The sequence below is a fragment of the Eubalaena glacialis genome, chromosome X, assembly GCF_028564815.1.
Source record: "Eubalaena glacialis isolate mEubGla1 chromosome X, mEubGla1.1.hap2.+ XY, whole genome shotgun sequence".
In the NCBI taxonomy this organism is placed as follows: Eukaryota; Metazoa; Chordata; class Mammalia; order Artiodactyla; family Balaenidae; genus Eubalaena; species Eubalaena glacialis.
This window is the reverse complement of record NC_083736.1, coordinates 35,499,937-35,527,903: the sequence shown is the minus strand read 5'-3', so window position 1 is coordinate 35,527,903 and position 27,967 is coordinate 35,499,937. Positions and strand designations below refer to the sequence as shown.

Genomic DNA, 27,967 nt, shown 5'->3' with positions numbered 1-27,967 from the left:
CAAAGAATAAGTGATCTGAGTCATGCTAAACTGTCACTTCTGGTGTCACATCTAAAAAGACAAGCCCAGAGTGAGGAAAAAAATAGACTATCCAACTCTTAACCCCAGTAGAGCACCGGAGAATTGACAAAATCTGAAAACACCCTCAAATCTGAAGTAAATTTAACTGAATATATATGTATGTCTTTTGTGTCTTCTGATATGTTAGGGGGTGGAAAAGAGTCGCCGAGAGAGACTTTTCTAAAGAGGAAAGCGAGCAATGGTTCATTTTCTCCAATGGGAGCCTGGCCCTACAGGGATCCACAGTGAACTGAGGAAACAATTCAAATCTTAGGGCTGTCTTCCCATGAGTGTAGGATACACTCCCTTACTAGTTACATTATATCTAGCAAAATCCAGAAGAGAGATGATAGCCCAGTTGTGCAAAAAAAGAGCTAACATAGTAGTCCTGAGATGGCTATCTTCAAAAGGCCTGCTTACAAGGTTGGCCCTTAGCTGGCACTTGGACTTTGGGAGGGTCTCCACCACTCCTAGAAATAATAAGGATGGCTCACTACCTAAACTGTTTGTATAAACACTACGGATTCTGCTGAACACCCGCTTTCCTTCTGGGAGCCTAGAATTTGGCTTCACGCTAGGCAGAGTGTGCCTGTGTGAGCAGCTCCCAGTAAAAATCTTATGCACTGAGTCTCTAATGGGCTTCCCTGGAAGACAACATTTCACACATGTTGCCACAACTGATTGCTGGAGGAATTAAGCATGTCCTGTGTGATCCCACAGGGAGAAGCCCCTTGCAAGCTTGTGCCTGGTCTCCCCTGGACTTGGCCCCATGTGCCTTTTCTCTTTGCTGGTTTTGCTTTGTATCCTTTTTTATGATGAATCTTAGCCATGACCATATGCTGAGTCCTGTGAATCCTCCTAATGAATCATTGAACCCGGGGGTGGTCTTGGGGGCCCTGACATACCAACTCCTCCACAACATCAGTCGACAGCTCCATCTCAGTGCTCCCCTTCACTCCCCACCAGTACCCTCAGATTACATGATACTCAACTGAGACTTAGCTAAGGAGAATTCCCCTACTATATTTTGAAGAGTGAACAGGTTTTATTATTGTAATCAAGTAAGAAAAGCGAAATACCTTTTATTTTGAATGTGTATTTAGGTCTTTTACTCCTTGATCTGGTTTTTTCTTCCTTTGGTGGCTAAGACAGTACCAACTTGTAAGGGTACATTTTTTTTTTAATTTGCAAGTTTAAAGTATGTTTCTTTGCAGATGTAAAAACATTGCCGGCTGTCCTTCTGTTCCTGAGTGCATCAAGTTTGTTCTTGCCTTAAGCTTTTTTTTTTTTTAATAAATTTATTTTATTTTATTTATTTTTTATTTTTGGCTGTGTTGGGTCTTCATTGCTGCGTGCGGGATTTCTCTAGTTGCGGCGAGCGGGGGCTACTCTTCGTTGCGGTGCACGGACCTCTCACTGCGGTGGCTTCTCTTGTTGCGGAGCATGGGCTCTAGGCGCACGGGCTTCAGTAGTTGTGGCACATGGGTTCAGTAGTTGTGGCTCATGGGCTCTAGAGCACAGGCTCAGTAGTTGTGACACACGGGCTTAGTTGCTTCGTGGCATGTGGGATCTTCCTGGACCAGGGCTCGAACCAGTGTCCCCTGCATTGGCAGGCCGATTCTTAACCACTGCGCCACTGGGGAAGCCCACCTTAAGCTTTTGTACCAGCAGCTGTTTTTGTCTGAGATGCTTTTCCCACAGCTTGGCATCCCTGGCTCTGTCTTTTCAGTGAGCTCTCCACTTCACTGTCACCTCCTCAGAGAGGCCTTCCCTGACCACCCAATCTAAAGGCGCCCCCAACTCCACCCACAGATCACCCTGCTTTGACTTCATCATAGCACTTATTTCAACCTCCTATTGTATTCATGCTTTATTTTTTGTTTAGTCAAAGTCTCCTCCCTCTAGAATATAATTTCCACTTGAAAAAGTATTTTGTTTGATTTGATCAGCGTTTTATTCTCAGTGCTAAAATTCTGGAAGAAAAACTAGGCATTCAGTAAATATTTTTGAATAAATGAATAATTAAGTCATTTGACTAAATAAGTGACATTTTGGAAACTGCATTTAACAGGTTTCAGGAGAATGGCCCAATTTGCTTTTTTTTTTTTTTTCTTTTGCCACATTCAGTGTATTCCCCATCCGGTTCTTTTTTCACCAATGGGTAGTCACTTTTTAAAATAATTTATTTATTTATTTGTTTGTTTTGGCAATGCCACGCAGCATGTGAGATCTTAGTTCCCCAACCAGGGATTGAACCCGTGCCCCCTGCATTGGAAGCACGGCATCTTAACCACTGGACCACCAGGGAAGCCTTGGGTAGTCACTTTTTTTTTTCCACCAGGCCCCCAAAGCAGCGAGACAGGCAGACAGAGAAGCAACGCCGTCAATCAGTGTCAAGTGTGCACTTTTCTCTTGATTCAAAAGGGCCAGCACTATCATTTAAACATCATCCAATCTCTTTGCATCTTACAGAGTTTAAGGTCTACAAAAAGCAAGGAGGCAATTGCTATGGATTGTACCGTACATATCGGCAGAGTAGATGTCATTAAGATTCACTTCCTTGCTTCTCCTGTTCAATTACTTCTGTGCAAGGCAGTGGATTTCTCTTGTCTTCTTCAGTTTAGATTTACTGAATTTCTGAATCTCAGCCATATCTTGTTTGTCAGATTTTGGCAGATTAAGCAGGAATGGGATGCACAAAAGAAAGTCATGTTTCCACAATAGCTACTCTAACCCCTTTTCTGACATCCCCATCTACCATTCCAGCCTCTTCTGATATTGTACTAACCTTATTTACCTTGTACCCTAACGATTTCCTCCTGTCCCTCCCTAACTGCACCTGTCCTCAAGGTTCAGCCTTCTGGAATTCTCACACAGTGAGACTCTGCAGGTCATTTTCTACCACTGAGTTTATACTTCTATTTCTCCAGCTATCAACTTTACCCAAATTCTTTATCTCCAGTGGCTCGTGGACATTTGTACATGGAGGTTCAACGTTTAATGCAATATGTCCAATACCTAGTCTATCACCTTCTTCCCGAAGCAGAAACTCCTTTCATTTTCCTGCTCCTGCTAATATAGACATATATATTTTAAGAATAACAAATCTGAAACCATTCTGCCTGCACTATCAGTGTACCCTTCACATTCAGTTAGCATGAAACCATATACATATCTTACTAGCTGTCCCTTCTTTACTAACACACTAGCATAGATTGACAGCACAACAGCCAGGATTACTACACAACCTCCCAATTCGGGGTCTCTCAAAGTGTGGTCCAGCCCCCCTTGCAGCAGAATCACTTGAGGAGCTTGTTAAAATATAGATTCCCAGACACCAACTGAACCCTAACCTGCAAACTTAGAATTCCTGAGTGTGGGGCATAGAATTTTGCATTTTAACAGGTTCCCCAACATAATTCTCAAACTAACTTTAGAACGCTTGGAATTCTCTCTCTACCTCCTATCTCTACCCAGATCCAAATTACTCTGCATCTGTCTACACATAGTTTACACTGGGACACACCTCTGTTTAAGGACTATGACTTTAATACGTTTGCTTACATTTGAGAGTATAAAGTGGACCTTCGACCTCGGAACTCCCTCATTTTATAGAAAAGGAAACTAAGATCCAGAGAAATTTTCACCCATGGAGGTCACAGAGTAGGTAAGTGGCAAAGCTTGGACTAGATCTCAAGTCTTTTGATTTCCAAGCCATGCAGAAAAGAGTTAACATAGCAGTCCTGTCCGCTGTCCTTTGAAAGGCCTGAGCGTAAGATTGGCCCTTGGATGGCGTCTGGGAGCTTCAGTTTGGGGAGGGTTTCCACCATTCCCAGGACTGATAAGAGTAACTCCCTGTGCCTAAAATGTTTTTTGTAAACAATATGGTTTAAAATGAACACCTGCTTTCCTTCTGGGAGTCTGGAATTTGGGTACGTGTCAAACAGAGCATGCTATGTGACCATCCCCCAATAAAAAGCCTGGGTACTGAGTCGCTAAGGAGCATCCCTGATGGATAACATTTTACACATGTTGTCACAACTCCTTACTAAGGGAATTAAGTGCATCCTGAGTGACTCCACTGGGAGAGGACTCTTGGGAGCTTGTACCTGGTTTCCTTCAAATTTCTCCTCACGTGCCTTTTCCCTTTGTTGATTGTGCTTCGTATACTTTCACTGTAATGAATCATAGCCACGAGTCTGACTATATGCTGAGTCCTGTGAACCGTCCTAGTGAATCATCAAACATGGGGGTGATCTTGGGGACCTTGCAGCACACAAGCCAATGTTTTCCATAACTCATTTCACTGCCACTCTCATTGACTGTATAAAAGAGACAGTAGGGGTAAACCAAAACAGCATGGCCTTAAAAAAACAGCATGATTTAAATGCTGACTTAGCCACTAAGCTCCATTACTTCTCTGAGTCATGGTTTCATCATCTATAAAATAATTGGGCCAATAATACTTGCTTTGTAAGTTTTCTTTTTTTTTTGGCTGCGCTGCATGGCTTGTGGGATCTTAGTTCCCCTACCAGGGGTTGAGCCTGTGCCCCCTGCAGTGGAAGCGCAGAATCTTAACCTCTGGACCGCCAGGGAAGTCCCTTGTAAGGTTTTTACAAAGATTTAGTGATAATAGTACAAGAGGTCCATAGTATACACCCTTTAAGAAGGAGCTATGATTATTTTCCTTCGAGTCTTTTGGATAAGATGGAATGACCAGAAGGAATTCTATGGATCCAATTTTATGTATCCATGTAGCAATGGAATTAATTATATGGACTAAAAAGTCCCAATCATATTGGGACTTGTGAGCAGATTATTTTTCCTAGGATCTGTGTAGAGCTCCTCTAACTAAGGACTTGCAGTACGAATTGTGTGGAGAGCAAGCATGGAAAAGAATATGTTTTTACTCATCCTCGGCTTTCAACCCATGCTTGGCTATTCGTCTCTTGCTTTTGGGGTCCTGCCTACTCCACTGATTTCTGGGCCCTGACCTCTTTCTGGCTGCCAATGCGCACTCCTTAGCTCTTTGTTGGATGTTCATCTGTTCCTCCAGCTGTACCTTCTTCCAACCACGAGTTCACACATGACTCATTCACCATCATTCACTTGGTCCTATATAGAGGATCCCCACTGAAACTTCTTTCCTGGCTGTGGCCCTGGCTTCAACCCCTAACCAGCTTGTAATATTTGCTCTTGAATAAAATATATTTCACTTTTGTGGAAACAGTTATTAGGCAAATATAATTCCAGTCAGTGGCAGCATATTTGGAAGAAAAACTCATTTATGTTTATTTATTCTTTTTGTCCCTTGCATCCAGAAGATGAACACAACACTTCTTAATACTAACATTGTCCCATCTGAAATAACATAACTAAAAGGTTTAAAGATGAGTTATTTCAAATCTCTTCAGCAATTCAAATGAGGTGGATTCTTTAGTATATACTAGGGTAGCTGCCATAAAAAGCAGCCAGTGTCTGCAAGGAGTTGCTTTATGGCACATCGTTTTCAGAAAATAATCATTAGTCTTAGATATCAAAGGCGAAATATTTAAATAGACATTTGCTCTATATTTCTCAATCAGACATGATACAATAGTGAGGGCACTGCATGGGGAGTCAGGGGGCCTATGTTTCAGTCTCTAACTATAGTTTAGTGGTTAAGAGCCTTTTCCCACCTCCACTTTCATCTAGGTAGGGCTGAGCTAATAGTACTTGCCGATAGAATGTGAGTGGAAGTGATTGTGCCACTTCCCTGCTAATGTGGCTTTAAAGCAAGCATCCTGTCTCCATGCTCTCTTCCCCTAGCTCCTGGCTGGATGCTGACACCCAGGATAACCTTGGAGGCCACATGTTGAAGATGGTAGAGCCATTCTCATCCAGAGTTCCTGAATGACCACACAAATAATCAGTCCTTCCGTCTTATCAATCAGGAACATTTGCACTATGTTAAGCCATTGACATTTTGAGATTTTTGTGTTATAGAAGCTAGTATGTCCCTAATTAAGTTGTTTCACTTCTTTATGCCAATATATTTGGGTTGTTATAAGGATTAAATGAGTGAGAACAATGCCTGACACAGAATAAATGTTCAATAAATGTTAGCTATTAATATCACTACCTGCTCTGATGCTAGCAGGTTATGGGTCATTGAACATGTCAGTTTCCCTGGACCTCCATTTCTTCAGCTGTAAAACGTAAGAGTCATGCTTGGACTTCCCTGATGGCGCAGTGGTTAAGAATCTGCCTGCCAACACAGGGGACACGGGTTCGAGCCCTGGTCCGGGAAGATCCCACATGCCGCGGAGCAACTAAGCCCGTGCACTACAACTACTGAGCCTGCGCTCTAGAGCCCGCGAGCCACAACTACTGAGCCCACATGCCACAACTACTGAAGCCTGCGCGCCTAGAGCTCGTGCTCCGCATCAAGAGAAACCACCGCAATGAGAAGCCCGCACACCGCAACGAAGAGTAACCCCCGCTCACCGCAACTAGAGAAAGCCTGCGTGCAGCAACGAAGACCCAACACAGCCAAAAATAAATAAATGATTGATTAATTTTTAAAAATGTCATGCTTGATGACCAAATTTCCCAAAGTTTGAAATTTTATAATCAGAAACCTCTTCAAATTGCTAAGAAAAAAAATTATCTTAACCCATGGAAAGTGGCCAGAGGTTGAGGGAGAGGCATTCAGGACATCAGGTAAAGAGGGAAAGAAGGAAAACAAAGAACAGTCCAAAGGATGCCGAGAGGGAAAACCACTATTTAAAGAGAAGCATATTTTCTTTTTGACATTTATCCATCAATTCTGAAATAAGCTTCAAAGAGAAGATTTACAAACCGTGCTGTGTCCATGAGACTTTCATTCACACCCAAATGAATATCTTGTGTGGTAAGAAAACAAGGGTGTCCTCCCAGAAGTGCAAAGCCTACAGTAAAAGAGAGAGGAAAAAGGCATTTTGAAAAAAAGAAAGTAGCAAACAAAATTATGAGCAATCAGCACCGTCTCAACTGAAAAGTCAAAATCTTTCAATCTCACCAGCCTCTCTGATAGGGAATTCCCAGGGAAAGCATAATGAGGAACGGAGAGAAGTAGATGAAATTTTCTGTACCAGCACTTAACTCTCCTTCAGATGTGTGCCCATTTCTCCACCCTCTTGTTCAGATCTGGGCAATATGCGGCATGTTCTCATTTGGAGACTATACCTCATTTTTATTCTTTAAAATATATAATGATGTCCACCAGGAAAATGGGAAAATAAACTGTAGTATGGGATATCATGGATTACAATGGAATACTATTCAGTAATAAAAAGGAATGCACTACTATACACACAACATGGATGAATCTCACAAACATTATGCTGAATGAAAGAAGCTAGACACAAAAGAGTACATAATGTATAATTCCATTTATATGAAGTTCTAGAATGGGCAAAACTAACATAGAGTGGCTGAAATTAAAACACTAGTTGCTTCTGGAGAGGCTGATTGGCTGGGAAGGAGCATTGGTGAACTTTCTGGGGTTACAGGAATACTTTATACCTTGACAGAGTTTGTACGTTACATACCCATATACGTGAGTATGTGTATTCTTCAACACTTATTGAACTGTACACTTAAGATCTGTGCATCTTCCTGTATATAGATTATAGGTTAATTTTTTTTAATAAATTAATTTTATTTATTTATTTTTGGCTGCATTGGGTCTTCGTTGCTGTGCGCGGGCTTTCTCTAGTTGTGGCGAGCGGGGGCTTCTCTTCATTGCGGTGCATGGGCTTCTCATTGCAGTGACTTCTCTTGTTGCGGAGCACAGGCTCTAGGTGCGCGGGCTTCAGTACTTGTGGCACGTGGGCTCAGTAGTTGTGGCTCGTGGGCTCTAGAGCGCAGGCTCAGTAGTTGTGGCGCACGGGCTTAGCTGCTCCGTGGCATGTGGGATCTTCCCAGACCAGGGCTTGAACCCGTGTCCCCTGCATTGGCAGGCAGATTCTTAACCACTGCACCACCAGGGAAGCCCAAGCCCTTAATTTTTTAAAAATTGAAAATAAAGTGAGTATTGAAATGGCAATTTCAGGTCACTAAAAGTCAGCAAGATCAGAAGGTCATTCAACTGTTGTATTTATCCTCCAACCAAGACAGGGCTAAGCACCACTCACATATTGCCCTCACCACTTTTCAACCCTCCGTGGGATGTGAGATTATTGCAGACATCTGAGCAGATGAGGATGGCTCCTTCCCCACCCTCATAGCACATTCCATTGGTCTGGGGAGGATGACACAGAGAGGGGCCTGCCCCAAGCCATAGCTAAACTCTGTGGTAACAAGGAGAGCCCTTTTACCACATACCCTGAGGCAAAATTATGGGAAATGGTGACATCCAATCAGAACTTTACTTTCTCATTTGAGACAGGTTCAATAGGCAGGCTTTCTTAGATATACAATGTAAAGGCAAATAAGTATAATTACAAGATAGAGACTTGTCTGAGGAATTTTGCAAACATTACTTTTTTCCTCCTTATTGTAATATACCTACTTTGTCTTTTGGGAAATATGCGACAGTCACAATTTTCTAATCCTACTTGTTTCCCATGAGAAAGGAGGAAATCATTAATCTCATGGTGAGTTGGGGGACAAAGAGTTTTAGACTCATGAAGGGGAATTTGACCCAAAGTCTCATGAAACAGCCCACTGAAAGCTTAATGCAATTTGAATAATGCAGTTTGAATATGGATAGGTGATATTAACAAATGATATTAACAAATCATTTTTATTAGGTGTGATAATGATATTGTAGCTATACAGAAAATATTCTTATTTATTTGAAATATGCATACTGATATATTTTGAGGTAAAATTTCATTGTAGCTTTAATTTACTTTAAAGTATTTCACTAACTGGGACTTCTCTGGCAGTCCAGTGATTAAGACTCCACGCTTCCACTGCAGGGGGCACGGGTTCGATCCCAGGTTGGGGAACTAAGATCCCGCATGCCACGCTGCGTGGCCAAAAAAAAAAAAAATTTCACTAACAAAAATGAACAGATAAAGAAGGCAACATATTAACAGTTGATTGATGTAAGGGGTATTGGGGTGCTCATTATGCTAATCTTTCTACTTTCTGTTCATTTGAAAACTTTCCTAAGTAAAACAACAACAAAAAATCCACGACAAAACAATTGTTCTCATTTCTGTTACTACATTTAAAAAATAATTATATTCTACCTATTTCATACTTAAAAGTATTCTCTTAAAAATGCCCTGACCAAATGGTTTTTTAGCTACAGGCCACTATGTTCTGACTCTAGCAATGACTAGTCACAGAGCACTACCAGGTGCTGGCACTTCAGAAACTTTCTTCCATTGAATCCTTCACTCTGACAAAGAGCATATTAGATATTATTATAAGAATTTTATAGACAGGAGTTTTGAGAGTCAAAGAGTCCAAAAACTTGTTCAAGATTGTTTTTAAGAACCTAGAGCTTTCTCCTAGGAGAGCCAGCCCCTAAGCCAACTTACATTGAGATCTACAGAGACAGGACAACATAGTGGAACTGGATTCAGTCTTCATCTGAAAATCAGGCAGTTTGCCTAGAGCCCTAAGATCCCTTGCAGATCTGATGTGCTACATCCCAGGTAGAATGAGAGAACATGAAACACACAAACAGTCCTACTTGCTATGAGCCTTGTAATAAAGAATCTGACTCAATTTATGATGTTTGATTGCTACCCACCATCACTCTCCCTTCTCCTCCTGCCCTGTGCACGGGCATCTTCACCCCAGCCTCACCCCACAACCACAATAAAAGCACAAGCCATATAATTTTCCTGCTCTCTAATGCCACTTTGGGACCAATTTTGGAGCTAGCCCTACTCTCCCCAGAAAACCACATTATGTGAATAATAAACCTTTTCATACCCTCTTGGTACAAGTATGTTATCCTCACTGTCAACAATCAAACCAAATTTTGGTGGGAGGCACATCTTGTCTCTGTGGAGTGACCACAACAGGTCCTAGCCTCATGGCATGGTTCTAAAATTTATTCATTCATTCTAAAAGTATGTGCCTGGTGCTGTTCTAGGCACTGTGAAAAGCATTGTAAACAACAAGGTACAAGTCCCTGCCTACTTGGAACTTTCATTCTAATGGGGGAGAGATAGATAATAAACTGAATGAGTAAATTAATTAAATATCTTGTATGTTAGATGTTGACAAGTGCTACATGAAAAATAGAGCAGGGAGGGAGGATAGGGAATGTAAGGAATAGGAGTTATAATTTTAACGTGGTCAAGGAAGCCGCATTGAAACATACAAGACAGTGGGAAGAGCATGTCTTGAGGTCCTGAGGAAGGGTCATGACTGGTGGATTCACGACACAACAACAAAGTTGGTGTGGAAGGTATAGCGTGTGTGAGGAGGAGAGTAATAGTTGGTGAGGCTGCAGAAGGAAGGTGGGGAGGAAGCAACAGCTTTGACTTTTGTCTGAGTAAGATGGGAAGCCATCAGAGGGTTGGAGCAGAGGATGACATGATTGGACGTATGTTTTAATAGAACATCCATAGTGGGGCAAGGGCAGGAGCAGGGAGACCAGTCAGGAGACTTGCAAAAATCTGGCTGAGAATTGATAGCTTGGACCAGCATAGTAACCACTGAAGCAATGAGAAAGTGATTGGATTCTTGATATATTTTGAAAGTAGAGCCAGCACTCAGTTGATAACCTTACTTCCCACCTCAATGAAAAAAATGGTAACAGAGAACTTCCAGATTCCATCACCCCATTTCCATACTTGTCAGCATCTGTACCCATATATTCTGCTTCCCTTCCTCTTCAGCATAGATGAACTTTCCATACCCCATGTATGAACTAGAAGCCACGCCCCCTCACCTACTCAAGCATGTTGCTCTACCAACTCTTCCCTTTCTCTCTTACATTACCTGCATCTTGAATAGGCTATTCTAATTTTTTCACTCAGTAATTTAAAAAATGCAAACTTTCTCTTGTCCCTATTTCCCCTGCCGGTATCCATTTAATTCTTTGCTCTCTTTGCAGCCAAACTCTTGTTTTTTCTTTCTTTCTCCAGTTCCTCTTGTCTCATTTCCTTCAAATCTATTCCCATAAGTCTTTGGCCCCCCAACATGGCACCAAAACTCCCCTCACCAAGGTTACCAATGACTTTCACATTGCTGCATCTAGTGGCCATTTCAGTTCTTATTTTTCTTGACCTTGGAGCAATTAACAAAGTTGTTCACCGCCTTGTCCTTGATAAACTTTCTTCGCACACCATCCAGGACACCACACACTCTTGCTTTTACGTCTACCTTGGTAGTTGCTCCTTCTCAATCGCCGTTGCTGGTTCTTTCTCTTTTCCTTTGCCTCTTAATGTCGATGTTCCCCAGGGCTAGTCCTTGGTCCTCTTCTCTCCATCTACACTCATTTCCTTTATAATTGTATCTGGTCCCATAGCCTTAAATACCATCTGTATGCTGACGACTCCCAAGTATTCTAGGTCAAATTTCACTCCCCTACTCCAAACTAGTATCCAGCTGCCTCTTCAGCATCTTTGCTTGTGTGTCTAAAAGACATCTCAAACTCAATACTTCCAAAACTGGACTCTTGATTTTCCCCTCCATCCTGCCTGACCTGCTCTTTCCTGCTCCATCCTGCTCACAGTTGCTCAGACAGAAACCTTGAAGTCATCCTTGATGCCTCTCTCTTACCTGATACATCAGGAATCTTGTTGGCTCTCCCTTCGAAACATATCCTGAATCTGGCCCTCCTACCCCTTCTTCTGCCACCACCCTGGCCCCAGCCTCTATGTACTATAGCTACCTAGTGACAGCTTTCCCTGCTTCTATCTCATCTGCACCCCCAGCCCCGAAGTTTATTTTCAACAGAGCAGTCAGAGAGATCCATTTAAAATGCAAGTTAGATCACATTCCTCCTCTGTTCAAAACCCTCCAAAGATTTCCCTATTGTACTCAGAGTAAAAGGCAAAGTCCAAATAATGGAGTACATGTTTCTCCCTCACTTCCAGGCAGTCTTCTCCTTGCTGAGAGCGCTTATCACCTTCCAACGTGATATATCATCCACTTAAAATGTATTATGTCTATTGTTTATTGTCTGTGTACCAACTAGAATGTCAGCTCCATGAAGGCAGGGATTTACCTCTCTTTTTTTCACTGATATATCAATCTCAGGAACCTAGAATAAATACTGGTACGTAGTAAGTATTCAACAAATACTTACTGAACAAATGCAGGAAGGATTTTGACTCTGGAGAGAGGGCCCATTCTTTTCACTTGCAAACATCTCCTAATTTTGTTAATGGAATTTTCTATTACGTGTGAAGTGAGCTAATGCGATTTAGTGACGATTATAATCACTAATCACTCTTGAGCCCTTAATCTATTTCTAAACAGGGAAAGTCACCTAAACAAAAATGAATACTGCACATTCATCAAGAAAGTATTTACGGTGCACCTACTATGTGCCTGGCACAGGGATGAATGCCATTGAGGGTTGGGGACTGTGGAGGAAGATTTCAGAGAAAGTTTAAGGCCTCCTGGCAAGTCTGCTTGAAGTCATACTCTTACTTTGACTAGAAGTCATTTTGCTGTGACAACCCAGAATTTGTCTGTTGCCTTTTCATTTTTCTCTTTGTGCTATAACGAAGATTCACGTCAAGCCTGGACTTAATGAGGTAGGGGTAGGAAGAGAGGTTACAGAAAGTGTTAAGAAATAGCAGTCAAGCTGTGAATGAAAAATGTTGCCTACCCTATCAGCACACAAATGATGCTGTGGGCTATCATCAGCCACTACCACCGCCCCGAGGGTGAGTCCTGAGGGAACTCCGGATGGAGACAAAAGGGCTGCCCACTGCCAAGCCCTCAGTCACTACAGCCACCCCAGCAGTGCACCCTGAGGGGACTCAGGATGGGAAAGAACGGGATACTGGCCCTAGATAGTTAAGGTGCATATCAAAGGAATGATTTCCATGAGCCCAGATTCTTGCTTCTTCCCATACATAGAAAAGTGCTAAACTCAGTAACTTGAGATGTCTGGTTTTCTTTCATTAACGGTAATTTTTTGATGTTCTGACTACCTGGATTTTGTTGCAAACACTCCTATATATCCTGGTTCCTCCCTCACCTCTTCAGAACAGTCCCTCAGAGCTACCTGAGAGGCTGCCTCCCGGGCTTAAGTCCTCAGCAAGTCCACCAAATAAAACAGAATTCTCAACTTTTAGGTTGTGCAATTTTTTTCAGTCGACAAAGCCTTCAGCAGTTCTTGAAGGAGGTTAAACGGGAGGACATTGCTTCTAAGAAGGAATTGCCTCTGCAATTTTTGGTCACCGATCGAAAAGAAGCCTCAGACCCCAGTCCAAAAGTACAGGTCAAGCATTCACCAGTTTATCAGACGTGGATGGCATTAAGTGGTTCTGGAAGGTGTCAGAGGTTCTGAGAAGCCACCAGGAGCTGCCATTGCTGAGGAAAGGAGGACAGCTGGACGGGTCTCTCCTCTCTCTTCACTCTTCATCCAGAGGAGTTTGTTTTTATCTGTTTCATTTGTTTATGCGTACACATCAGATATTTTTGAACAAAGGATTTCACCTGTTAATACCTTAATTTCTGTCTGGGAAAATAAAAGTACATCTTATTTTACTGTTTCTTTTCCTCACGGATCTCTGCAAGCTTTGGAAGAAGGGGTATAAATAGAATTCACGCTCTGGAAATGTAAAGGCTCTGAGAGCTCTTGCTGGTAGAACTAAGGCAGCTATTAACCTCTCTGTGCTTCACTTTCATTCTTGCAGCATAGTATCACGTTTTTTATATTGCCACCTCTGTAAAGATGATGAATTTGAAACAGCTTGGAAAGCACTAGCTTCTATTTCACCTTGAAAGTCAAATACCAGTGTTAAATAATGAAAAGAACCATCTTGTAGGATGCCCTGTGCATTTTTCCATCAGCTACTGCACTTACCAAGATTAATAAATGTATCCACCTATCTGCTCAATTAATTTGCAATAAAAGAGTATAATCATCAGTAGACACACAGGAGAATTGTGCAGCTTGGCAGGCAGGCATACACAAAGAGTGGGTGAGGAATGAATAAGCTACAACTACACACACAGCAACATCGATACAGCTCCCAAACATAATGCTGAGCAAAAGAAGCCAGACACAAAAGAGCATATGCTGAATGACTCCATTTCTATAAAGTTTGAAAACAGCAAAACTAATCTGTGAGGTTAGAAGCCAGGATAATGGTTACCCTTTGGGGCAGAGCAGGGGTTGGGCGGGGGCAGTAGCAACTGGAAGAAGATACAAGGGAGGGCTTCTGGGTGCTATTCACATCCTGTTTCTCTATCTGGGTATTAGTTACAAGGATGTGTTTACTGTAATAATTCATTGAACTGTACACTTAATGATTTGCACACTTTAGGTGTCTTACATTTTAATAAAAATATTACATGGACAATTAATATGGCTTGATTTGGGTGAAGAATTTTTTTTAATTAATTTTTATTGGAGTGTAGTTGATTTACAATGTTGTGTTAGTTTCTGCTCTACAGCAAAGTGAATCAGTTATACATATACGTATATTCACTCCTTTTTAGATTCTGTTCCCATATAGGTCATTACAGAGTATTGAGTAGAGTTCCCCATGCTATACAGTAGGTTCTTATTAGTTATCTATTTTATTGGGTGGAGAATTTTATTTTGTCCCCCGAGATAAGTATAAATGCTGCTGTATCTTTGCAACTCAGGCTTGGGATGGAAGCCTCAAGGACTGTCCTCTGAGGATCACCCCATCCCAGAGGCTGACACAAATCTGGGGTAGCAATTGACAGTTTTAATTACATCCTGTTTTCATTCTAAATGCCAAGGTAACAGGTTTTGATGAAAAATTGTGCTAACCGACAACCATTAAGATGTACATGTACACAGTAGAAATGCTCTGCCATGTTGGGGGTTGAGGTTTACCATTTCTGTACGCATTTAAATCAGCTGCTTACTCTGACTGATTCTCCTACTGTTGAGTTTGGCAGGATGCCATATGCAATGAGACCCATGGGTATTTATTGAGGATAGTGATGAATACTCTGTGAACCATAACTTTTTATGGTCATATGTTCCTTTTCTCGTATATTTGTTGTTATAGTTTGTAATTTTGTGCAGATTTCAGAGCATTTTTTTTTTTTTGGCTGTGCCGCACGGCATGCAGGATCTTAGTCCCCCGACCAGGGATCAGACCTGTGCCCCCTGCAGTGGAAGCGTGGAGTCTTAACCACTGGACCGCCAAGGAAGCCCCAGAGCATTTCTCTATAGAAAACCATCATTTAACAAAATGCTTAATGCCACCCGTAGAAACAACTTTATTGGAATAAAACATGGCTAATAAATGTCTGAATTAAATTAGACACTTAAGAAATACATTTAATGATAGCTTCTAATCCTGGGTCTGCCATTTATTAGCTATATGTCTGTGGGCCTTTTGCTGAACCTATTTCAGCCTGTTTTCCTCAGTGGTCTCACCCTCATGGAGTTGTCATGAGGATTAAGTGAAATAATCCATGTAATTAATGTAGAGCACTTAGCACAGGGTCTGTACCCAAAAGCTTATTAAATCTTCACTCTTAGTTTTATTAGTAGCTTAACTACCACGTGATATGTGCATGGTAAAACTGATCACTTATTCAGGGGTGTTTAAATCGAAAATAACATTTGAACAGAGAAACGTGGTAGACAACACTAACAACCAAGAAAAAATAATCTGAAAAAAACTTAAAATTGAGAAATTTCTATATATTAATCGATTCTTTTGATGACTTCAAAAAAGAACACCTCTCTTAAGTACTAATGATTTTAAAAGATGATAACCAATGTTGAAAAGGAGCAGAATTTCAGAATTACTGACTGGCTTATGCAATATTCATTTTTCCTTTACTAAACGTCAGATGTCAATGTGACCTTTTAAAGAACCCAGCTTTAAAGAGCAAAATGTTCTCAGCAGTTTTCTTCCTAGGACTTTAAAGATTAGATGACACCTTATATGTTTCACTTCTTCCTCCTTCCTTCTCTCAAAGGGCAAGGGGAGTGCATTAGTAAGAACAGTAAACTTGAGATCTGAATCCTGGTGCCAATTTGTATTAATTGCATGAACTTAGCAAGTCACTTGATCACTCTGAACTCCATTTTGTTATGTATTTGAGGTACCTCATTGCTGATCATTACAAGGCAAGAATTACATGAAGTAGTTGTTTGCTTCTGAACCCTAGAAAGCTCTGATGCTTGTAAGTAGGATAAGATATGCAAAGGATCAACCAACATGTTTTTGTTTGTGGTACCTTTTCCTCAGTCCTATCTATTTGCCCATTTGGGCAGTCATATTATTGATTCAAGGGAGGTCTGGTGGAGCAGAAATGCAGAGAGAAACAAGGGGTGATGTATGGCTTATGAGTTTCAAAACAGACTTTTTGAAACTCATTACAGAGATCATAGTTTGAGAAAAAAGAAATTTTGAGTTTCAACAGCTTAGGATTTCAGGCACAAACAACAGACTTGAAAGAATACATGGATAGTCAGAGCCAGTTTTTCCTCTTGCTTTATCACCTGGGAACTAGAAGGGGAAGAAAAGGAGCAAGAGCGAAGAAGCAACAGAAATAGACATTGATGGACTTTTGACACTGTACCCAGCCGTCTGTCCCCCAGGCCAAGGACTGAAGGGTGGGGAGCATGATGGAAATTTCAGATGAGTTTGGGGAACCCCAGAGCTGAGAACACCTGTGTCTTGCTTTTAAGACAGCGTTCTAGGAGGGAGCAAATGTTCTAGAACCCCCTAGCACCCAGAAAGAGGAAGGAACGATAGAGTAGAGAGAGCCTTGCAATATCTCTGTGCCCACTGTGGCGTGCAGAGCTGCCAAGAGGTTGAGAGAGCCAAACCAAGAGATATCTCAGATCCTGTGATCAAAGTAAAGCAAACTCCACAGTAAATGGGAGCCAGTCAAGGTCAAATAGGTCTGGTCCAAGGTCCAGAAGTCTCAGCAGATTTCAGCATAGACACGTGATGATGATGTCCTGATGACCAGTGACCAGATCCCCATAGCTCTAGATGCCTGGACATTGAGATACTCTCCAGGACTTAACCATGACTGTGGGGAAAAGTTGAAGAGACCCTAAATTGTCACAGTAAACACTTAAACAACTGAGGATTGCCTAGCGTTGCAGAGATTGTTTCCATCATCCAGCAAAATTGATACAAACAAGGAAAAGTTCTTTACATGTTAGAAAAATACACATTTCTTGCTTACAGGAGTTGGAGGCCTGAGAATTGATGCCCACTGACATTCTGTACTGAACATGAAGAATTATTTGGGACTTCTACCCAAGTCCTCATGGAATCCCTACAGATGAGACTCATCCTTCTGCTTGCAGCTTCTATGAGAATTGGAAAGCATTCAGAGGCTTGCACTGCTAACTGTCAGTGACAATGTTTGCCCTTTGTTGTTGCCAGAGAGACAAACAAATCCCCCCACTGGGCTACTCCTCCCAGGTCCTCACCCTCTGGCCCCCTCTTCAACACAAGTCCAAGTTTGTCTATGGACTCACCTGTTTCTGTGGACAATCTTGTTCGAGTACTCCTTTTTTCAAAAATCATGCCTAAGGACTTTCCTTGCAGTAAAGGCAAATACTGAAAGTCAAGGACAAGAATACAATTAAAATGAAATATACATTTTATATCCAATAGCAAGGATTATGTTTCATACTTATTCTTTACATTATCAGAAAATGTAGAATAATTAACACTGTTCCCAAACAAGTGTTCAGATGTTATTTAAAAAGTGAATTTAAAGTGTTTTTTTCATGTTGTATACAAATGGGGGAAGGGAACAGGAACTCCCACAGCTTACTGACACGTAATGAGAAAGTAGTATTAGTTGCTCTGGGTTCAACCTGAACATTTGTTCCAAAGTTTATTAATATTTCATACTGGAGCCATCTTCTTACTTAAATCCGTGGAAACCTCTACCAGTGTTCAATGACCTTGAAGATGCTTGGTTCAGAAGTGTTTTCTCAGCTAGGAATGTGCTTCTCTGTCACAACGTGGGGTACTCAGACTCCTAAAGATGAAGCTCCAGAGTTTCAGCTACACTTTCATCATGCATCCTTGTGAGAGTGCAAAGACTTTGTTTCTAGAAGTCATATGGAAACAATCTGCAGAGTTTGGGTGTGGGGTGGAGCTCTACCTCCTTCCTCTTCTGTAGATGGACTTCCTGATAGGATGAGTTCTAGAACAAACACATTCCTGCCAGCTAACCTTTCTCACCACGAAGTGTGAAGAACAAAAAGCCTGGGATCTCAGGGGACATTTTCTCCTTATTTCAAGGTCTTCTATAGGAACCCATAGCAGTTGGAGTCACTCCTATTTTCAGTTCGTTCTTAGGAACTTGGAGAGCTAGTGAACTAGATAAGAAAATCAAGGTTGTGTAAAACTTTCTCAACCTGAAACCAGCTCTTTCAAATGCTTCTGAACAAGCTTGGAATACGAAAACGCTTTCACAATTAAGCAGTCTAAATGAAGCTGCTGTATTAATTAAGCGTGTTTCAAACATAAATTGCTCAAAATGCAGAATAATGCTTCCAGCAAGGCACCATATCCCATCTCTTCTCCTACTTGGTTACCATTTAATTGTTTCTTTGCTAATCTGAATTTTTTAACACTGTCACATCATCCTGAATTTTTTGAAATTATCCTAATGATGATATATCTGATATTCATCCACAATTGAAATTTGTTGCTAGAAAAAATGTATCATCCTTATTTTTCATTTGATAGAAAACACACAGAGAAAAGAAAGAAGGTATAAAAATAAAATCTTTCCAGAGAAATGATTCCTTAGGTTCTGATTCAGTTAATAATGACTTTCAACATTCCACATGAAAGAAATGCAATGACTTGTCATTGAATAACTGATTTTTATGCTTTTTATATGCCTGTACACTCAGTGATAATCAATTACCTTGCCTGTGTAGTTTCATTACTTAGCTACTGTTTAGGAATTTTAATGTATTTTCTTTTCCCTCTTTCTCTGGAAAGGCTGTCTTTAAAAAGGCTGATTGGTAGCAGTGGAAGGTAATGTGGAAATGCTACATACCTCTCCTTTCTGTTTTATCCTGAATTTCAGATCTGCTGATAGCCATAGCATATACTTAATTTCTTCTCCTGTAAAGTTCTTTAGAGTGAGGAGGTCACGACCCTTTAGCTGTACTTTATTTTGTAGTGGTTGTCCACATCTACAAAAAAGAAAAAAAGAAAAAGAACTATATATTTAAGAAAACAAAATCTATGTCCTATGGTAATTCATTGTTTAATTCTTGACACAAAACATAGCAAACACATAGCAACATAGCAAATGTGTAGCCTCATGTGTCTCTGCAAAGTGCTAATGCCTTAAAATTGATATGGCTGTGGTTTACATTTTAGATAGCCAGTATTCTGAATGTTGAGAGAAAAGAAAAACTTGAGGAAAGAGGCTGAATTCTTCTTTGCTGGAAATAACCATATGAGTGGCTTTGTTATGTATTAGTTAGGCAAGTTACCTAAACTCTCTCTGTACCTAAATTTCTCACCTAGAAAATGAGTATAATAATCTTATAGGGTTGTTGTAAGGATGAAATGATTTAATACATGGAAATCAGACAGTGTCCGGCATATAATAAGTATTTGATAAATTTTAGCTATTATCATTGAAATCATTCAGTGGTACAAACAATTTGTTATGTACCTACAATAGAAAACAATTTCATTCTTTTCCCTCTACTGCCCTTCAGATCTATTCTTGAAGATTTGTTCTTTATTGTCCCTGGTCAGATACAATGGACCCTGTGGCTTTTCTATTAACTTTCAGGGGAAAAAAAGTCCTCTGCTTATTTTATTCCCTCAAAGAGTCTCAGTAAAAGCATGTGTAATAATGATGATTTTTTTTTTAACTTTAAGAAATGTACTGCAGGGCTTCCCTGGTGGCACAGTGGTTAAAAATCCACCTGCCAGTGCAGGGGACACGGGTTCGAGCCCTGGTCCAGGAAGATCCCACATGCCGCGGAGCAACTAAGCCCGTACACCACAACTACTGAGCCTGCGCTCTAGAGCCCGCGAGCCACAACTACTGAGCCCGCGCGCCACAACTACTGAGCCCTCGTGCCACAACTACTGAAGCCCGTGCACCTAGAGCCCATGCTCCGCAACAAGAGAAGCCACCACAATGAGAAGCCCACGCACCGCAATGAAGAGTAGCCCCCGCTCGCCGCAACTAGAGAAAAGCCCGTGCCCAGCAACGAAGACCCAACGCAGCCAAAAATAAAATAAATAAATAAATTTTTTTAAAAAAGAAATTCAGCAGATTTCTGGGAATAAATTTAGAGAGATCCACCATGATGGATTTTCAATGCCATGACTAAAGTCTGAAGACAAAAAAGATACCGAGAGCCCCCCCAAACAGAATTAATGTTGAGGCAAGAGCAAGTATGGCCTGTGGCCTAGGCTGAACACAAGACCTAAGAGTCATGGAGGAGACTTGACTGTGGTCTAGTATGTTGCTAAAGCTGAAATCCTCTAGGGCTCAACCACTCCAGTATTGTATTTGCACTACTAGGAACAATGGTTGGACATATGCATGTGAAACAAAAGCATTATAACCTTGGATCCTATGTATAGCAGCCTGTGTCAAGTGCAAAAACCTGGAAAACTGGTGAGAGGACCTGGTGGGATAAGTTTTTGCCCATAGCACTATGAGGGCCAAATCCGAAGTACATTAATAATGAACTATACCAATATTTTGGTTACCTCTTTCCGTGAACCCCTTTTGGACAGAGTAAGTCCCCTGGGTTCTTGGGGACAAAAAGAGTGGAAAGGTAGATCCTGTAAATCTGTCATACTAGCCTGTGAGGGTTGGAGTAATTAACTGGAAAATTTTTAAAAAACTGTATCTCACCTGGTGAAGGGGGTCGTACTGTTTACACCATTGAAAAATCATTAGAGCAGCCACCACCTTTCTCAATTCTGTCCAGGAGGCGGGGCAGGAAATGTTGTCTTGGGAAAAAGAGTTGTTTTTCATAGATATCAAGAGCTAACCAGGAAAATTTATCACTGGAAGGAAAGCAAACACAATGGTTCCAGTTTAAATTCCTATCCTGTTTACTGTCTCCTCATAGTCCTCCCCTTGGCTCCAAAATGGAGTTGCCACACCTCTTTCCTAAGCTACTTAAAAATTAGAGAAAAGTAGAAAACCTCCACAATTGTACCATGTTGAAATGCCTCCTCCACAGACCCCTTTTTTTTCTGTCTGTATCAAGCATTTCTTGCTTTCTGGTGATAAACTCACTCGCGAGTTAGCTAGGTAAAACCGCTGGCCTAAAGGGCTATTAAGTTCTCACAGAGACCCAGTGCTTCAGTTGGAAGCAGCCTACTCTAGTTCACGAGTCAGACCAAGGCCAGAATCACTATTTTAGTGTTCCCATAAAATGCTCGGTCTCTTTGTACTCAAGTGTGTCTCCTTGGTAAACCAGACCTAAACCACATTATCATCCTTCAGCCAACACATAACGGGGAGAATACAATATTGGAGAAAACAATGGGAACCACATACAGATTTTCTGTCAAAACTGTCATGGCAGTCGGTTATAGCCAGAGCTTTTGAAAAAGGCAAGACTCGTTCGTTACATTAATTTTATCCCTTGAAAAAATAATTACAGAGATTTCTTGACCCCAACTCACTGAATGCTAAGAAGTTAGGCCAAGGTAATAGTAGACCCTTGTGTTAGCTTTACCCAAATATCTTCCTAGCTAGAAAATGGAAGAGTATTCTCTATTGGCAGAATGAAACCTTTCATTGCTATAGTCTGCATTTTCCAACTCTAGTAAATTGTTTGGAGTAGCGGGGGCGACCTGGATGTGTTCCCTTGTATAATTGTATTTTGTTGGAAGAGAAAATGCTTAATTCGAGTAAAATGTGGTCAGTCAGAAACTGACTTTGCCAGAGTAGGAAAAAATTCAGTGTTAAATGATATTTTGATCCCCATGGAGAGTTTGAGATCAAGGCTTTAGCTTCTAGAGGCATAAGAGAGGGCCAATGGGCCTTATGGCAGAGATTTTGGTGTTTCTTTAACATTGCAGACTGATACAAAGGGCATATTTTCTTGGTGTTTTTTTTCTTCTTTACTGAGATATTTTGGCTATATCTTTTAAAAAAAGGGGGGGGGGAGGATGGGGGGATATTGAGCAAGGGTAGATTGGCCAATTTGATCAATTTGGAAGGATCGAAGTCATCAAAGCAGTGGAATGAAAAGAGCAGTGGTTTTAAATATTCAAATTCTAGTCCTAGTTCAACTATGACCTTGGGAAGATCATTTCCCATTTTTGGCATTAATTCCTCATCTGAAAAAGTAAGAAAATGAACTACAAATCAGTGATCCTTCATGTCTTTGTCTTCCACAACACTCATGAAGTTCATAAATACAAGATTTCCCACAGGCCATACTGGAGCCATCTGAATTCTCAGTGGCCTAAATTTAATTTCATCCCTTTCTTTCCATCTCAGAAAGGTATATTGCAACGCATGGCAGGGAGAGTGACTCTTTTCACAAAACCCTTGAATATGATCCTATTGACTTGGAAAATAAAAGCACAAATCATTTCCAAATTTCTCTATTATTAACAATAATAATAATTTATTAATAAAAATATACTTGCAACCTTTGTCACCGTTGCCACGTGCTCATATGTGGTATAAATTACTGTTGATAACTGGGTGACTAGATGGTTTCTAAGATACCTTAGATAGTCAATATTCTAAAACTGTGAAACTTTGCCCTCATCTGAAAATTGAAGAGTGGGATGAGGATTCGTGCAGACCTACTATTAAAGGACTGGAAACGTGAAACTGTCGAAAATCTGTGGCCGCCTCTACTTCTTTTATCTTAGTTAAATTACTAAATTACTAAAAATAACAAACTAGAAATAAAACCCCAATTCTACTGTTGGCCAAGGGAAACATCATGACCCCATTCCATTCCTGGTCTCATGCCTTGTATAGTTTTCTGAAGTGAAGAAATATGTTTTGTTGTTGTTGTTGTTTTGTTTTAATTAATTAATTATTTTTTTGGCCGCGTTGGGTCTTCGTTGCTGCGCACGGGCTTTCTCTAGTTGCGGCGAGCGGTGGCTACTCTTCGTTGCGGTGCGCGAGCTTCTCATTGCTGTGGCTTCTCTTGTGGAGCACAGGCTCTAGGCGGGCGGGCTTCAGTAGTTGTGGCACGTGGGCTTCAGTAGTTGTGGCTCGCGGGCTCTAGAGCACAGGCTCAGTAGTTGTGGCGCACGGGCTTAGTTGCTCAGCGGCATGTGGGATCTTCCCGGACCAGGACCCAAACCCATGTCCCTTGCATTGGCAGGTGGATTCTTAACCACTGCGCCACCAGGGAAGCCCCAAGAAATATGTTTTTTAAAAGGCACTCATTTTCAATTATGATGGAAAATGTGAATAATCAAAGAGGACTGTTTTGTCTCCTCTACACAAGAGCGTGGGTGGCCTGTAATTGCTTCGTCTGCATGTCCACGTATGTATAGATTGGCATGTGTGTGGGATGAAGGGAACTTAATGAGTTCTGTAAGCCCTTAGAGAGGCCTGGAATGAAATACCTGAAAACCAGTCACCTCCGGCTCCAATCCATAACCTCCACAGAATTGGGTGGCTTAGCTCAGTATTCTCTGAAGAAATTTCTATTTGTGAGATGAAATTGAACAGCACTTACAAATTGGTCTTGTCTGATAAAGAAAGATATTATTTTAGTGGTTTCTTTAAAAGCTATAAGTGGTTTCCTTAATAGGAACAAATCATAGGACACTGTCTATTATCCAAACACAGCCAGGCTCTAGAGCCTTGTTTGTGAGATGAAAAGCCTATGGATTGGGTGTTCTCGGCAGTCTTGGTGTCTGGTCCTATTGATTTTGTAAAAAAAAAAAAAAAAAGAAAAGAAAAAAAACTGACTAAAAATGATTGATCCGGGAGCCTGTGTAGATGGCTTCAGCCTCACTTGAGCAGTCATTTTATCATGCCCATGTGATATGGCTGCTCGCTTCAAAACTGTGCAGTCCCTATTTTGTGGCATTGCCAAACCCTAACCACATATTTCCTACTACTCTCTAGTGCTACACTCACATGGTATGTAACAAGCGCCCTCCGCCTTTCCCAAGAGAGACAGGGGTGGGGAGGGGGGAATGCGGGAGTGGGGGGATGCAGAAGAATCTGAATCTCTGCAGAAAGCTGAAAATCAAAGTAAAAGTACCATACAGGCAGAGATAATGGGGAGATTTTCTCTATTGTTAAGGGGTCGTCAAAGATTATAGGTCTTATTGGAGATCAGCAATTCTGAAATCATCTAGCTGGCAGGTTAGGGTGGCTAACGAAAAGAGCAGGAAAGAAAAATACTCACGCCACCTGAAAAGGACACCATTTCAGTGTTATGCCATTTTTCAACAGAGACTCATGCTCTGTAGTTTCTAATGACATGGGTGATTCGAGGCTTTCATATTTTCAAATAGCAGGTATGGATTTGGGCTGATTTAGCCATGCTTTTGCCTCAGTCCCCATTCACTGTGAGAGATGGCTAGCCGGGATTTTCAGAATCATAGTCTGGCTACTGGATAGAGAAAATAGAATCTTAGTAAATACCAAAAAATGCCTAAATATTTAGAAGAGGTTTTACTTGCAAAAATTTAACCTGTAATAATGATAAAAAAAAAATCAGTCATCACTGTGATTTTCAAAGAAGAGTGTAAGTTTAAGCTCCAAGCTTTGGTTATTCATTCAGTTGATTATTTCCAGCTCAGTGATGAGTCTTTGTTAAAAACTGTGGAATGAAATTTCATCGCACTTTTATCTGATGTAACTCAGCGGGATGGAATGATAAAATAATGAACATTTGCCTGTCACTTGACAGTTTTCACACACATTATCTCACTGATTATTGCTAGACTGTGACTTCATGTGTCTGGAATGAAATAACTTATTTACCTTATTTACCACTGTATCTCCAACACCTTGCTTAGGGCGTGGCACAAAGTAGGTGCTCAATAAGTATTTATTAAATAAATGATTGAACCACCCTGTGATGTAGGCAGAACAGGTATTACTCTTTCTCCCATTTTATAAGTGAAGCAACATCACAGAAAAGTTTAGTGACTTGCTCAAGGTTATATAGCCAGCGAGTGGTAGTGCCAGGCCTTGAACCCAGTTCTTTAGACTCTAAACCTGAGCTTTCCTCCAGATTCTTGGTTTATATAGTCTAACTCTGGCACTAACTAGTAAACCCCATAATCTCTCTGGGCCTCATTTACCTTATCTGTAAAATAGGAGAAGGCATTATTCTGTGGCTCTGAGGTCCCAACTTTACAATATCATTTACAATGTTGTTCTGGCTTCTGAGTGGTGCTAATGGTAGAGCCCAGAGAGTCCAGAGCTGTCAGGCGACCCAGAGAAGGGAGGCCCAGGGCCACAATCACAGGGCCACTTCCTAACAGTGGGAGAAAACTTCAGACTAGAAGCTTCTAACTTTAGGAGTCATTGAGGTCATTTTGAGGTTGGTTTCGGTTGTCAAGAGGCACTGGGAAAATTCTGATTGTTAACAGGCAGTTACTCTAGAAGCTTTCTGGCAACAATGTCCAGATTTGATGGCCTTGCTTCCCCGATTAACCCATCACCCTTGTCCTCTTCCCCAGGGACACACTCCACACCACCTTCGACCGCAGGCATGGCCAATTGGCTGTGAGGAGGATGCAGCTTTGTAAATATTTATGTAGTCGTTCTTTTGGGGTTTTTTTAAAGATCGAATCAATCCCCATGCCCCAGAATGATATATTGTTTTCAGGCAAACCCAAATACAAGCTGAAGGCCCTGTGGAAATTAGTTCCTCTCATTTCCTTCAGCCAGTTGCTCCTTTAGAATGTACACAACTGGAAGATGTCCAGAACATTTAGTCTGTTATACATGCCACGGTTAGTCGCCCCCCACCCCGCCGTCACCTCCCAGCACCCCATGAAATCTGATTACAGAGGACTGAGAAATGAAAGCTCAGCTGGAATTAGAGACAGCTGTCTCCAACAAGGGTAGGACCTGGCACTATACCCTGCAGAAAGAGGCCTTAGGAGGCTGCACTTCTCTGCAGAATAGAGTTTCATTTATCACCACGGTTCCTAAGTCAGACTCAAATCTCTGGCCATCACTTACCGATAATTTCGAACCGCGAAACTGTGACCGTTTCGAAGAGCTGCCTTGTTCAACAGGATCCTCAAATTAAACAGCATATTCTTTCGATAGTGAAAAGGATGATTCTGTGCTCTTGAAAACGCCGCACCAAGGTAGCCAGTGGGGTCCACCTGAAAGCTAAGAGTCCTTTTGATTACAGTGAGAGAGCAAAGGTAATATCACCCTTCAACTACCTTATCAAATTCCCCTGGTTAGAGATAGTGCAGGGCAGGGTCCAGGAGCATTTGAACTTTAAGCCAAGCTCCATCCACCACTGTGGGGTTTTTTTGTTTGTTTTGTTTTTTGTTTTGTTTTTCTTGGAGAAGGAATCCTGACTCTTTTGGTGCTCAGACTCCTCATTTTTCATAATATATTTATGCTGTCACATACTTGTACAAAATCAATTGACAAGTACTCGTTGGGTGTATAATATATGCAAGACACTGCAGTGCTGGCTGCTGTGAAGGTACACAGAAATAACTCATTCCAAAAATGCGAATTGGCAGTGCAAAACCCCAGATGTAGACGTGACATCCCTGAGTATTTCCAGTGATATCACTTTCCTCCAAGTCCCAGCCTTTCTATAAAAACAAATAGAAAGATGTGCCCTGGAAGGTACTTGTGTGTGTGGCAAAAAGCTGGAGTGGGGATGGAGATGGAGTAAAAAGATCTCTGTCCTGGAGCGCCCATTGTGCCTTGCACATAGTAGGTCTTCAGTAAATAAGGGGTTGCCTATTAATTCCAGCAGAAACCCATACTCAGCAGAAGCAGGGAGGTGGGGTACCAAATGTTCCTCCCCTGGCAGCCTCTCCGGATCACTAAGGGGCCATCCAAAGCTTCACACTCATTCATTCATCCACAGTTAGAGATCAGATATTTTCAAAATCTATTCTGTGTCGGATACTGGGCTAGGCTGGAATTTCAGGGAAGGAAGATGATCTCACCTTTGCAGAGTTTACAGTTCAGTAATGGTCATAGATCTGTAAATAAATATCCATAATACAAGCCCATAGGGGAGGTCCAGATAAAGTGCCTCCACATCACAGGGAAGGGAGAGAACTCTAAGTGGGGAGGGTGGGAGGGCAAGGTAAGCACTTGCTAGATGTTTGTGGAATGCAAAAAAAAAAAGTGTCATTTAAAAGCCAACTATGGCCACTTCAGGGGTAGAGATGGTCGTGATGTCATAATTAATATCAGCAGGGAAATTTATTGACACGATTCCCTTCTACTCACAGAGGATGAGGTGGGATAAAGAGAGGGGAAGACTGCGATTTCCAAACCTCTGGCAAATCTGTTCTGGAAAGACTGTTCCAGGCAGACTGCTTGCAGAGGTGCAGGGGTGAGAAGGTGGAGAATGAATGCTCCACGTGGGAGAAGAGATGACAGCTTTGTTTGAGAAGATCACCTTAAAGCATCATTGAAGAGGCAAAACGGGCCAGTTGTTGGATAGGTTTTAGAGAGCAAATCTGCTCTACCTAATACAGGGAAGGAAACTGGATGTTTGCAGGGAGACTAGAAGAGAAGAGGATAAACTGCATTCAACTGAATGCTAATATAAAGCCCACATCTTCAGTCAAATGTGCTAGCCACACAAACAACTCACCTGAACAAC

General features: G+C 41.4%; 1 protein-coding gene and 1 pseudogene across 1 annotated transcript in view; both read right to left on the bottom strand.

The window, feature by feature from the left end:
* OTC (ornithine transcarbamylase) overlaps positions 1-26,414 on the bottom strand; it is a 54,951-nt gene extending 28,537 nt beyond the window's left edge. The window contains exons 1-4 of the mRNA XM_061178722.1: positions 26,338-26,414; positions 19,216-19,354; positions 17,669-17,750; positions 6,902-6,989 (exon numbers count right to left, since the gene is read on the bottom strand). Of these exons, the coding sequence (XP_061034705.1) occupies positions 6,902-6,989; positions 17,669-17,750; positions 19,216-19,354; positions 26,338-26,414 (386 nt within the window). The remainder of the gene's footprint in view (positions 1-6,901; positions 6,990-17,668; positions 17,751-19,215; positions 19,355-26,337) is intronic.
* Positions 2,606-2,721, bottom strand: LOC133082226 (thymosin beta-4-like; annotated as a pseudogene).
* Positions 26,415-27,967: the final 1,553 nt, after the last annotated feature.